This window comes from Phalangium opilio, unplaced genomic scaffold, assembly GCF_054372755.1.
Source record: "Phalangium opilio isolate 3A_F unplaced genomic scaffold, DU_Popi_V2 ptg000344l_1, whole genome shotgun sequence".
Lineage (NCBI taxonomy): Eukaryota > Metazoa > Arthropoda > Arachnida > Opiliones > Phalangiidae > Phalangium > Phalangium opilio.
The window spans coordinates 1,929,620-1,942,547 of NW_028324227.1; the positions used below are offsets into that span (position 1 = coordinate 1,929,620).

The 12,928-nt window shown below is 39.0% G+C and overlaps 3 protein-coding genes across 8 annotated transcripts in view; 1 reads left to right on the forward strand and 2 right to left on the reverse strand.

The window, feature by feature from the left end:
* The window catches only part of LOC149610017 (ceramide synthase 1-like), a 38,123-nt gene extending 25,337 nt beyond the window's left edge, over positions 1-12,786 (reverse strand). Inside the window, exon 1 of the mRNA XM_089859912.1 lies at positions 12,348-12,786. The gene's annotated coding sequence lies outside the window, so the exon portion shown is untranslated. The remainder of the gene's footprint in view (positions 1-12,347) is intronic.
* Positions 1-12,918, reverse strand: part of LOC149610020 (uncharacterized) — a 23,283-nt gene extending 10,365 nt beyond the window's left edge. For 3 of the 5 annotated variants that reach the window (XM_089859853.1, XM_089859851.1, XM_089859852.1), the window contains exons 1-4: positions 5,347-7,577; positions 3,950-4,253; positions 3,481-3,753; positions 65-3,366 (exon numbers count right to left, since the gene is read on the reverse strand). In XM_089859853.1, the coding sequence (XP_089715979.1) occupies positions 65-3,366; positions 3,481-3,753; positions 3,950-4,253; positions 5,347-5,431 (3,964 nt within the window). In that variant the 5' untranslated portion in view covers positions 5,432-7,577. The other 2 variants (XM_089859854.1, XM_089859855.1) reach the window with 2 other exon arrangements.
* Positions 7,858-11,472, forward strand: LOC149610022 (sodium/mannose cotransporter SLC5A10-like). Of its 2 annotated transcripts, XM_089859876.1 has the most exons (13): positions 7,860-8,187; positions 8,248-8,446; positions 8,514-8,585; positions 8,665-8,769; positions 8,836-9,187; positions 9,248-9,453; positions 9,538-9,673; positions 9,767-9,874; positions 9,938-10,088; positions 10,168-10,336; positions 10,402-10,617; positions 10,680-10,800; positions 10,869-11,471. In XM_089859876.1, exons 2-13 carry the CDS (start codon positions 8,291-8,293, stop codon positions 11,144-11,146), a joined length of 2,070 nt encoding a protein of 689 aa, XP_089716002.1. In that variant the 5' UTR covers positions 7,860-8,187; positions 8,248-8,290; the 3' UTR covers positions 11,147-11,471. The 2 variants fall into 2 exon arrangements, with proteins under 2 accessions (XP_089716001.1, XP_089716002.1); XM_089859875.1 differs by having other exon boundaries at positions 7,858-8,187; positions 8,836-9,453; positions 10,869-11,472.
* Positions 12,919-12,928: the final 10 nt, after the last annotated feature.

A 12,928-nucleotide genomic window follows, 5' to 3' on the forward strand; every position in this document is an offset into this window, starting at 1 on the left:
GTATAAATAGCACGGTATCAGTGCACCAAATTCGAAGAAAGCCCCAGTACACTGTTTAATTTACCAGCTTTCATATTTTTAATACAACTGTTCTTAATCATCTCGCCGACAATATCAGTGGATGAACAGTTGCAAGGTGACGAAGGGCAATTGTGTTTGGTAGCGTTCGCGCTGTAACAAGGCGAGGTTACAGAGGGCTCTTGGTGATGGTGGTGGTGATGATGATGATGGCCCTGAACGTCCACATCCTCGCAAAAGCTGACTTTTTTGCCGCGTGGGCATCCACAATCTTGTAAGTCTCCTTCACTGCTATCATTACTGTATTGCTGCCCCAAGTTGGAGGATGGTGATTGAAGGGGGCTAATTTGTTTCCCCGATAACAAGGCGTCCGCAAAATTCAAAGTGGCGCTCGATACCAACAATTTTTGTAGGTCAGAGGTGGAATCGTCGTCGCTCTCTGTACTACTATTCTGATTTGGGAGTGTTTCCCTAACTGGTGATATTTTACTGTTTTGATTACAGTTGTAGTTTTGACAACAATCGTCGGATCGAGCTCTACATAGTTTATATTGCGCCTGCGGAGGATAACACGCTGATGGACTACCCTGTGGATTAGGTTGACCTTGAAAGAACTGTTCCATCGCCGGTTGTTCTTCCCCACCCTCTTGTACCCTGGAAGATTCCATGTTGTAAAGAAGTTGTTTGTGCTGGCTGTTGGTAACCAGAGATTCTGGAATGTTGTCCAGGAGGCAATGGAAAGGTTCCTGAAGAGATCGCCTTTTAGATTTAGCATCCTCAACCCAGGGCATCATGGGGGCACTTCGGCATTTTGGAGGATAAGGTCCCTGACTTCCATTGTTGCATTGCCCGGATGAAGAAGATTTGCGCAAAATACTTTTAGGGTATTGTTGACCATTCTCCGTAGTAGGCAGTGACATTGATCTTTTCGGGATTGGAGGCGGGATCTCTTTAAGAACTCCAAAATGAGGGCCAACTACCTTTGGCACGTTGGCGCTCAAGTTGCTGCAGTTGCTTCCGGAACTGGATGAAAGCGAAGAACAAGGGCTTCCTTCCAAAAGCCTTTTGGATTGACGCGAGTGACTGCGACTTCCAGAGTGCTGACTGCATCTAGAGCCAGTGTTTTTTCGATGACTAGATAGACACGACGCATTCCCGGAACTGCTATCGCTTTTTCTCATTGAAGAGATAATGTTTCTTATATCTTCAGGGAGAAGTATCTTTAACGAATCCCAATCTTTGATGTGACCAAAATTGTGATGAGCCAGAGTGTCAAAATCGTGGCAAGACCTCGGACGGCCTCTGCTACCTCTACCTTCGCTACTATATGACCGTCTTTGAGCCGGTTGGCGCAGTGGAGTCCTCCTTCCAGTCGGAGTGAAAACTATTGGTCCCTCCCTATGCTCAGGACTCGCTGTTAATGTTCTTAAGAAACTCAGATCCGGGAGTGAATAGTTAGGATAGCAGACGTAGATCTTTTTTTCAGCTTGATGTTTTTCAAAGTTTTCTTCCGTTGTTTCTGATTCGTGCTTTTCAACTTCATCAACTTCGTTATCGTCATTTTCTTTACACTCCTCTGGCGGAACTGGACTTCCCGGCCTTTCCATGGGAGAACCGAATGCTTCGTCCAAGTTCTCCATCAACTCTCCTTTAGGATAAGCTTCTTTTAAGGTAAAACCCCAGTTGTCCGTTCTGGGTTCATCTAAAATGGATGTCTGTACCTCTTGATCTTTTATATGAACTGGTATTTGGGTCCCGCAGGTTCTGGTCGTAGCTATCAACACGTTGGATTTCTTCCTGTTCGAAGGGGACGAGTTGTTCAAACTCCTAGGCATTGGAGAATTCTTACCACTAGAGCTTAGAGATACTTCGTCAGCTTCGGCGGCCGAAGTTGGCAAAGATTCTGAGCCATCCAAACCCAAGTCCGAGTTTGGACTTTTACTTCTGCTCATTCCTCTCTGGTTTACAAATTTGGTTTGCGTTCCTTGAGTTTGAATAGCCGGTACCAAATCCAGGTTCTTGGAAGGCAAGAGTTTGTCATCCATCGTGGCGCAACACGCGATGTTCAAATGCTGATTTGACTTTCCAGTAGAGAAAACATTTTTAATCCTCTCCATTTTGTCATTCCTCTTCGATTGCTTCAAGAACGACTTGACATTATTTTTAGTGGCTGCGGTTTCTTCGGACGTGCCACTGTCACTGAGGAAGGGATCCTTCATATCCTGCATAGTCTCATCGCTGCTAGAGTTTTCGGCAGGTTCGTCTTCTTCCTTAATAACACTAGCTTGCAAGGCTTTGCTCCTGGGAGCTTGGGCTTCCATTAAACTGTCTTCGAAACATTGAGAGGTATCTTCCTCGCTTTCTCCATTAAAGTCAGCCGTCCTACCACCTTGGACATTAACATTGTCCACAGTTTCGCTAGGAAGAACGTTGTTATTATTCGTCTCCTCTTCATTTTCCAAATTATTTCGAGTGAATAACTGATTTGACGGCGTTTCTTTCTTCAACTTATTTTCGTTACACGATCCATCTTTCTCCTCTTTGGTAATGACGGTTATCAAGCATTCGGAAGCTTGATAATGACTGGAAACTTCCGAAGTTTCTGACTGACTGCTACACATTGATCCTTCATCCATGGAGCCACTTCCGGGGGTTCTTTGTTTTATGAATAATTTCAATAGAGAAACTGGTCCACCGCTGCTTCCTTCCGAATCTTTAGACCTAGTCAACTGGCTGTTCTGTATGTCAAATAAAGGTAGGCAAGCGCTTTTCTTTCCCCCTAATTTCGAGTCGCACATTTTACCGCTATCCCAAGACGACTCCATATTCTTTTCCGACATTAAAACGGACTGTCTGAGAAGATTTGGCAAGCTTTGACTTTTATTAGAGTTGTTGGTCTTGTTTTTCTTCCCATGAGATCTAGTGGTTTCTTTAAGTCTTCTCAACTTACTCCAGGTAGTGAAGACGCAGTCAGACTGGATCATGTCTCCCCTACCTTTTCCTTGTTCTCCATTCTTGTGAACGTTATTGGCGCTACCACCATTCCCACCCCCTTGGTCTTGCCACATTCCACTGTCTCCTCCGCTACTCCCTTCAACCTCTAGATAATTATAGTCGGAATCATCCGAAAATTGCGGCCCACTACCTTCGAACGCTATGGTATAGTTATTCTTATTGGCTCGACAGGTAAGGACCAAGTCTGGCTCGGCGAAAGAGCTGCCACAATCCAGACTATCAGTGGATATCGTTCCCAAGGGAGGAATTTGTTGTTCTCTCAAAGGGGAAAATAGAGGCTCGTCTTTACAGATTGACATTGATGTAGAACCATCTTCAGATGCGCTACGAGGACTGGGTTATATACATTTAAAATCATTATATACATTGATCGTGTTAAAGCTTTAAGCGCGAGGGAGTGCAAGTGACACAGTGGGGTAGTTTTAACAAGGAAGAAAAGAGATGTACCTAACGGATGAATCTATTTCAAAAGCTCCGAGTATTGATTCTGAAACAGAAGCTCCTTTTTCTCCCTGATGTCTACTAGATTGCAAATCCCCAGAGTAGATAGCAGGAAGAGCGAGAATCGAATGAATATCTTCTGAACGGAATGTTTCCATATCAATTTCAGCCAAATTAGCGTCAATATTTTTCGCCACATCGTCGTAACTGGAAATTTCAGTACGCTCGAAGGCGGGCGAAAGTATGCTTTGAGGAAACTTTTTTACATTGTGGTACTCTCTGAAAATATTTTGACTTCACTGAGTCTAAATATACTTTTCACACCCTTATGGTATAACGACAACGACAGATAAAGCGCAGTGCATCTATAGAACAATTGTCAGCAATCTCACACCCATAAATGAATATTCTTCAATGCTAATAAGCTTTGTCGGCCGATCATTTCTAACAGCGCAAAATGACTCGGGAGATATACCTATTATATCCGTAGTCCAAACACCACTGATAGTCTGCGCTATCATGCATAATAGATCCGCTGCAAGAGGAGTGTAGACTGGATCCAGTGGTAGTGGTCGTTCGGACAGAGTCCAATTGACTGTCTGAAAGATGGGTATCATCGTCGGCGGCAGAGTCTGGGGACCCATTTTTTATTCCAGCTCCTTGCTGTTTCTTTGATTTGTTAACGCATTTATTGGAGTTACAGTCTGGGTGCTGGCGATTTTGAGGGCAAAGCGTACAGACATCTCCGCTTTCCATCCCCAAAACCCCATGGAAACAGTCTGTAAATATCACAGACACGCGTGGTGTATGTCATTATAATGAAAATTCTACAACCAAACTTGCGAAACGCACTATCTACATCAACAACTTAGAAAAACATTCTTGGTTTTTATTTTAATCTTTCGGAGTTATGTTTATCAAATTGGCATGTACAAAAATTCCAAAATAAGCATTATCATTAGGTGATAAACGACAGACACCTTTTTATACACCTCTAATCCACAACACACTTATTCTTATTTGGAAGCCTCTCACTAATCCTAGCTTAGACGCCAGACTGTCAGGCGAGTAAATTATATCTTCAGGAATTATGGAATGTTTTATTTGCATATGAAATTAAGGGCTTTAGTTGAAGTTTGCACTATAAACTACACCGAAAGTTTTGGCAAGAATTTCAGTCTGCAGCGAGGAATTTGTGACATTTTCTTATTTCAACAAAAATAAAAGGGCAGCTGCTACTGATTCCTACGCCCACTACTCCCTATCTCAGCTACCTCAGGTCTTTTTATTGATCCGTACCAACACCATCGCGTTGGTTCTCCAGCAGTCCACTCTCCTTGCAAGAATCCCGCTTGCCAGCCAGCTTGGAATAGAGAATTTAAGCCGGCAAACATCCCACCTACTCTTCCCAATCACAGACTCTCCTTCGCTCTTTTTCCCACCACCAACACCACTGCCTGCTTCGCTCATCCGTGGACAGAAGGGAAGATGAAGGGAAGAGAGAGAGGGTGTTCGCTCGCCAAGACCCTTACAGTGACTCACCCCCTACATTCACCCCAATCGATAGATGATATTAATATTCCACATTCTCTACCGGGGATTAAGAAAATTTGACCACCGTCTGGTTTTACGCCTATCATTAGGGCACCATTGTAATTCCTCATACATTGGAATTAAGCAACCATATCATCCATAAATTTAGAAACATTAATAGAAGTAGCGCAACTACGTATTACGGGGATATTCGCGTCAACATAAGAAGAAAAAAGGTTTAACTTCCACTTCCTACGCAATACAAGGGCCACGAGTATTTCGGTTAAAATGTAACATAAAATAAACAAGCCATGACCTATACACATTTTGTAAACTCACAAGAAGCCGTAGAGGGTCTTCTTAATCCATTATCATCATAATTACCATAAACTATATATGGTAAATTAGCGTTCCACATATCCATCTTTCAGGTAGTTACGGGGGTATATATTATAAAACCATTTATATATAGATATATTATTGAGAATGACGTTGAAACGACCGATACAGTGATAAAAATATAATGTTAAAATCGTCGAATTGATCAAAACACGCTCGTTACAGATGGTACATATAAACTCTATTACCGCACACCGGGATTTTCTTAAAATATTTATAGAAAGAAGTTAAAAATACAAAATTTAAGGTACGACGTTGCGAGAGCGATGTCTATTGTGTACAGGGGACTAAAATCGACTGACGGGATGCCAGGGATGGAGATGGGAGAGTCTGGGACATGCTCATTGAATCCCGGGATGACGCGAGAGAGAGGAGAAAGCCACAGTAAGAGGGAACAGAGATGAAAATCCATCTACTCCGCTCCCCTGTTCCTCTCTACGATTTTTTCTACAAACTAAGATTCTCGGAAGCTGCCGCTTCAAAAATTATACCGCTGCTTTGGAATAAGAAGGAAATAGAAAGTGAAAGGTACGCCATCCATGGGCTATAATCCCAAAATCCGGAAGCTCCTATCTCCATCCACATACAAATACATGATAACTGGTACTGCGAAAAACTAAAATTCCAGGTGGCTCTACACTATTTTCAGTGCCAGATTTTACTAGCTCATTTATAAAGAAGTTAGCTATAACATCAAAATTACAGTACCCCACATGGTCAAATATTCAATAATGACTCTTCATATATTTCTCTTTTCGTTTTGTAGTGGTGGTTACGCGTTAAACTAAAAACGCTTTGAAGGTTAATTATTTCTCTTACAATTGCACTAATGAAATTGTAAATTTTACGGTCACAATAATAATAAAGTCAAAAGGGTGATTATTTTTTATTCTTATCAAAGTAGATACTAGATAGGTTTAATATCCGCTGTGACATCATAGGAGTAGAATTTATCTTTTTATAGAGATGTTGATTCGTAATAAATGAAACATATCCGATAATCCATTTACCAATAATATGATAATATATTAAACCTGATAATGATAATACACACTATGCTTGTGATATTTCAAAATTGTTGTTCGAACAATATTTTCATAGTCATAAAACAAGGTTTCATAATCTAATTGATACATGTTTCTTCAAACTATTTTCCTGCTGTTGTGAAAGGATATTTTACCCCTTACTAAGCAACAAATATTTATGACCCTTAGCTTATGTTGTACTCAAGTAAATTTTGATATGAATGGTGGTAGCTTTAACAAATTAATATTAACAAAACACACCCAAGGTAGCATTTAAAGAATCTTAGGGTTTGTCTCTCTAACAGACAAATTATTATACTGAAATAATTATAAAACTATTACAGTGGCACACTGCCACATGTGGGTATTGGTGTTCATGCTAAAGGCAGCACAAGTTTGCCTAAGAAAATAATACCTACAAATGGTGGGAAACTCATGTTTCTCTGTAATTTTGAAATGGGTCCATATTTTTACTATCCACCTAAGTTGTGAGCTTAAAATCCTATGCATTAACTACTTCTAAGTCTCTGATATCCCACCAGAAAACAGACTCAAGACATGGATTAACTAATATTTAATCCATGCTCAAGAGATTTAGGCTTGTATAAATCAGCAGTGAATGAGAAGCATTATGGTACAAATATTAAAATGCTATTCTGGCATTCCTTTACAGCACTAAAGAAAAATAGACTTTCCTGCCCTAATTATAGTTTCATAACATTCAAGGTAACTGATCAGTACGGCACTTTATGATGTTTAATAAGAGTGTTTTAAGTCCATATATGCATCTCACGCATGTATCATACGCCCAAACAACCTCAATACACTTAAGTTTTAACTACACCCAACAGTAACACCAACACTACTTATTTTTACATCTTGTTACAATAGAGCGTGTTTTTCAACAACCAAAACAAATGCATGTATAAGCTCGGTAACACACTCCCATTGACAATGCAACTGGGAAAAATGCTTCTACAGTTATTAACATTTCCCAATTAAAAAAACATTAGTGTTCAACCTCAACTGTTCATTGATTTTTTTCGTTTAAAGGGAAATTGGGGAAAACCAGTCCCCAAGGCTTAGATTTGGCAAGGCTTAGGAATACAACATTTTAATGGCGATTATTTTATTAATTACGCCAATTTCACTCACCCTTCCGTGTTTTATCGATGTTTAAACCTTTTTGGAACACTTTTTTTAATACTTTAGCTTAAAAATTCGCTTAAATCTCGATTAAAAACGCCTATTTAGATCGCCGCTCGTAAACAGTGGCGCTTTCGGGGAATCCGCGAACGAACGACTGGAAAAGGCGATTAGACGAATTTGCATAATAATAGACCAGCTGCAGACCCAGGCCCCCTAGTAGTCGTCTCTCTCTAGACGTCAAAGTGCCGACATGAGGCGGTCGAAGCTCGAAGGTTCGAGACGTTAGCGGGAACGTCAGCCGGTTTATTGCAAAAATTTGCTCAATATTTCCAATTAACTAAATAATAAGAGAACTTCCTTATATCAAATTGACTTTCAGATAGCGGATGGTAGTCAAACGATATGGATTTAAAATTTATGGCGAGATCATTTTAACGTAGTTGTAATTTTATAAATGTTAAAAATAATTAAAAGAGTTTAGCAATAAAAAAAGAAAAGAAAATGTGTTGTCAATTTCATTTAGATTATTGATAACAACCCTGTTATAAAAACAATCAAGAAGTTTTGACATTTGAAAGTAGAGATACGGTATTTCATATTTTTATCGGTAAGAAATTTTCCTCAGAAGCCAAATAAAATATAATAGCACTTGACATAATTTTCAAAGGACAAGAGGTTTTTTCGAAGTCAACCGCGATTTATTCGTTAACATGTCGACGGTAAGCTACCACGAGATTAAGGAGGGTACCACCACCACCACTGTGAACCCCAAGGATGGAAATCACGGTTTTGATGTAACCATGAGTGTTTTAGACTATGGTGTGGTAGCCCTTTATTTTGGATTGGTTCTTGCTGCTGGATTATACGTAATATATTTATATATTTGATATTTATTCAAAACCCTAAGTTTTTAATTATGATAAATTGCATTAGTCTATGCGCAGAACCAATAGAGGTACAATAAGTGGTTACTTTTTGGCTGGTCGTTTCATGTTTTGGTTGCCGGTAAACATAATAAAAATTCGCGTAATTTATTTTTAATTTCATATACCTATAATGGTTGATTTTTACAATATTCTAAAAGGTGGGCGCATCTGTTTTTGCTTCCAACATTGGTAGCGACCATTTCATAGGGTTAGCAGGCTCAGGTGCTGCAGCTGGCATCTCAGTTGGGGCATTTGAACTAAATGTACGCGAATTAAATTTTGATTGCGTGAATACTTTAAACTGATAAAAAAATTTGAAACGTTTCCAGGCCCTTCTCATATTGCAGTTAACAGGCTGGATATTTTTGCCAGTTTTTATCGCCAGCAAAGTTTCAACCCTCCCAGAGTTTATGTCAAAACGTTTTGGAGGCCAAAGAATCAGAACTTATCTGGCATTATTATCACTGTTGCTTTACATTTTCACCAAAATATCAGTAAATCTTTATTCAGGGGCTATTTACGTTCAGCAAGCTTTACAATGGAATATTTACGTGGCTGTGATTATTTTACTGGCAATGACGGCCATTTGCACAGTAACTGGAGGGTTGGCAGCTGTAATTTACACTGACACGCTACAATTTTTCGTCATGATTGTAGGAGCAACATTAGTGGCTATTAAAGGTAATTATTTGAGCAGCGTGAAATTCTGTCTAGTTTTACACATTTTAACATTTTCCACAGCATACATGAAAGTTGGAGGACTGGAAAGTCTTCGAGAACAGTACATGCAAGCTGTCCCCAGTAAACTAATACCTAACAGCACTTGCGGAATCCCAACCGAACATTCGTGGCAGTTACTACGCCCTTACAATGATGACGAAATGCCCTGGCCTGGTTTTCTCCTTGGACAGACGCCTGCATCAATTTGGTATTGGTGTACCGATCAGGTAATGAAGACATCTCGTCGAGACACTTAGACACTAAAGCACCTTGATCTAATCACGGTTTAGCCGTGCTTTTGAATTTTTTAGATGATGGTTCAAAGACTTTTAGCTGCCAAATCTCTTTCACACGCTCAAGGAGCCACCCTATTTGCCGGATTCATGAAGATAACCCCATTGTTCCTTATCGTCATACCAGGCATGATAAGTCGCGTTTTATTCACGGGTAAATTAAATAGTCTCAAACTTCTTAAGGTATTTTTTGACACGGAACTGGTGTTTCAGTTTCCTCTCATTTCTTTAATAAATATATTTATAGATACTGTAGGCTGCGTGGACCCTGATGACTGTTTCAAATACTGCCAGAACAAAGCCGGTTGCTCAAACATCGCGTATCCTAGACTAGTTTTAGAGTTAATGCCATCGGGTAATTAATTTCGTCTTTAGGCCTACTATTCAGTCAAATATCGAATAATCTTAACATTTTTAGGCATGAGGGGGCTGATGTTGGCGGTCATGTTAGCAGCCTTAATGAGCGATTTGACTTCAGTCTTCAATAGCGCCAGTACCCTCTTTACTATGGACATATGGCCCCAGTTAAGGAAAAAAACGACTCTCAGAGAATTAATGATTGTTGGAAGGTTAATTTTAATTCTATTGTTATTATTGCCAATTGTTTATTACCTTCCTTCTTAAACAATACATTTCGAACCCTCTTAGAACTTTCGTAATTTTTATGGTGATTGTCAGTATTCTATGGATTCCTGTTATTCAACAAATGCAGGGTGGGCAGTTGTTCATTTACATTCAAGCTATATCAGCCTATTTGGCACCCCCAATCGCCGCTGTCTATATTATGGCGGTATTTTGGAAAAGAATGAATGAACAAGTTGGGTTTATAAGGTTTTCATACAACGCTTTCTGTACAGCTTCATCGTCAATTCCTTAATTTAGGGGGCTTTCTGGGGACTCATGGCTGGTTTCGCTGTTGGAGTAGTCAGAATGATCTTGGACTTCACGTACCCCGTCCCACCGTGCTACGAAGAAGACACTAGACCAGAAATAATCTCCAAAGTCCATTACATGTATTTTGCCATGATACTATTTTGGTCTACTGCCCTATCTTCATTTGTGGTTAGTCTAATGACAACGGCTCCAGAACCATTTCGGGTAAAAGACAAACTCGAGTAAAATGAAACTCAATATGTTTATGTTGCAATGATACTTGATAGCTGATTCGAACAACTTATTGGACTCGATTCATTAGTGATGAACGACTAGATGATACAGAGAACATGGAATTCAAGAACTCAGAAAAGGTCAAGTTGCCAAATGGAGTTGATTCTGGTGACGGTAAGGAAAATTGTTGCCCAAAATGGTAAGTTTGAAGTTGCGATGGGTTTTCTTTGAAATTTTTGTAGAACTAAGTGATCGAGATGCCAAGGAATTTAAGGCCAAAAATGAGGGAACATCTGAACAGAAACCTGCAGAAAAAGGTCCTCTAAGGAAGTGTTGGAGTTGGTTTTGTGGATTTGACCAAATTCCAAAAACTGAACAAGAACAAACAGAGTATTCTGAACGATTAGCCAATGTCGGGTCTCTTGAACAGACGAAAATGGAGAAGGGATTTTTACTATTGGGGCTTTTGTGCGTTGTCAGCACAGGCGTTTTCCTGATGGTGTATTTCTCCGTTTATTAGAAAAATCAGATAACTTTTATGGCGGCGAATCACGCGCATTTTTCAAAACCAAAGGAAAATATTTATGAAAGAAATTTAACTCCTATTCTTGCGCAATTTTACAATTTACACGGAAGTTTTGAAAGATGAACTTGGGAGGTAATATATATTTTTAGATGAGGCATTTACAATAGCTGCCTTAGTCAAAAATTAAGGGAATCGTAATTTAATAATTTAAAATTCAATCTTATAATTTTAGTTTATTTAGCACACAGCTCTGAATGTAAAGTTTTTTAAAGTTGTTGTTCCTTTTTCAACGAAATGGCATTATTTGATGGTCTAATGTTATAGAAGCAGTAATATAAATGGAAGGGGGAAAAAGGGGAGGGTAGGAATTTTTATCTTTCTCTCTCTCCCTCTCTGTCGTTTCTAGCTAACGCGCACCCGTGAGTGGCGACGCAGCGTTCGTTCCCACACTACCGTCAACTCCCACTCCAGTTCAAAGCTGGTTTTTAAAATTGACGCATGCGCCAGAGAGAAACGAGTTTAGTCATGAAGCGAACCAATCCACCTATTCACTTTATTTCTCCCTCTCGCCTCTCTCCGTCCCTGACTTGATTTGAATCTGTGTTAATCACTAATCAGTATAGTATATAATTTTTAAGAGAGGTTTCGCGCAAACACTTTGTGGTCCGTGTACTTACACATTACTGTAAAGTTTGTAGATAATTAAGTTTTTGAAGGATCAAGTTTCAACAGGTTATCCGTATAACAATAGATTAATTTAGGCTTGCTTAGGTAGCTTGCAATGCAGCTAATATATACTATGACACTGAAGGAGTTTAGGTTTATAATAAAAACCTACTAAAAATATTTTTCTATTGTTACGGGGCATCCAAGGTGGATAATACTACCTTGATAATTAATCAAGGCATTTAATTTTGTTCATTTTTATTAAATATTAAAAGTTTATAGGTTCCTGTTGGTACTATTTTATTTTTTGTTATATAATTTAATAATTTGTACTTATGAGAATGTTAAATAAAATCATATAAACCCCATCTTTTTTGAATAAAAACTCGTTGGTTGTAGCCTTAGAAGCTATCTAAACCCTCGTCATATCATACCGAGCAAAAAATAAAACACGACACATCCCATATCATTCAATGTGAGTATCTAACATACTTTTTAACCATGCACAACAAACAAAATAAAAGCTTACCCTGGAATTCTTGATGAATGATGACACTAAGTAATCCAAAATTGCAAACACAAACGATGCGCAACAAGCGATTTTTCGAAGATATTACTATCACACTCACTTTGACACACAATGGGGATGATTACCGCACAATCAGGCCCAAAACGTTACACGATATCCACACAAAAGAAGCACACTCGCGAAAAACAATAACAAAATACCGTTCCTCGGGGAGAATGAAAAATAATGATAAAATATTGTTCCTTGGGTTTTTAGTGGTCTTCCTTTTGGCAATCGGTAAGGTTTATTATTATTTTTAATATCCATGAAATACCTAATGCGATGTTTGGAATTTCAACAACTATTATGGAATATGGGCCTTGGTTCCATTGTTAGGTTAAGTCTTTCTTTATTTGCCAAATGCCAAATTGTCAACAATATACTTCAAATTTACTTACATTCAAAATCCATGCGTTTTCTGGCACATAGAATAGAATTTCGAAATTAATCATAATATTCGTTGCTACATCTTAAAATTCATACAATAGTGGTTAAAAATGGCGAAAAGAAACTGGACTCCGACATTCCGATCCGTTGCGAAA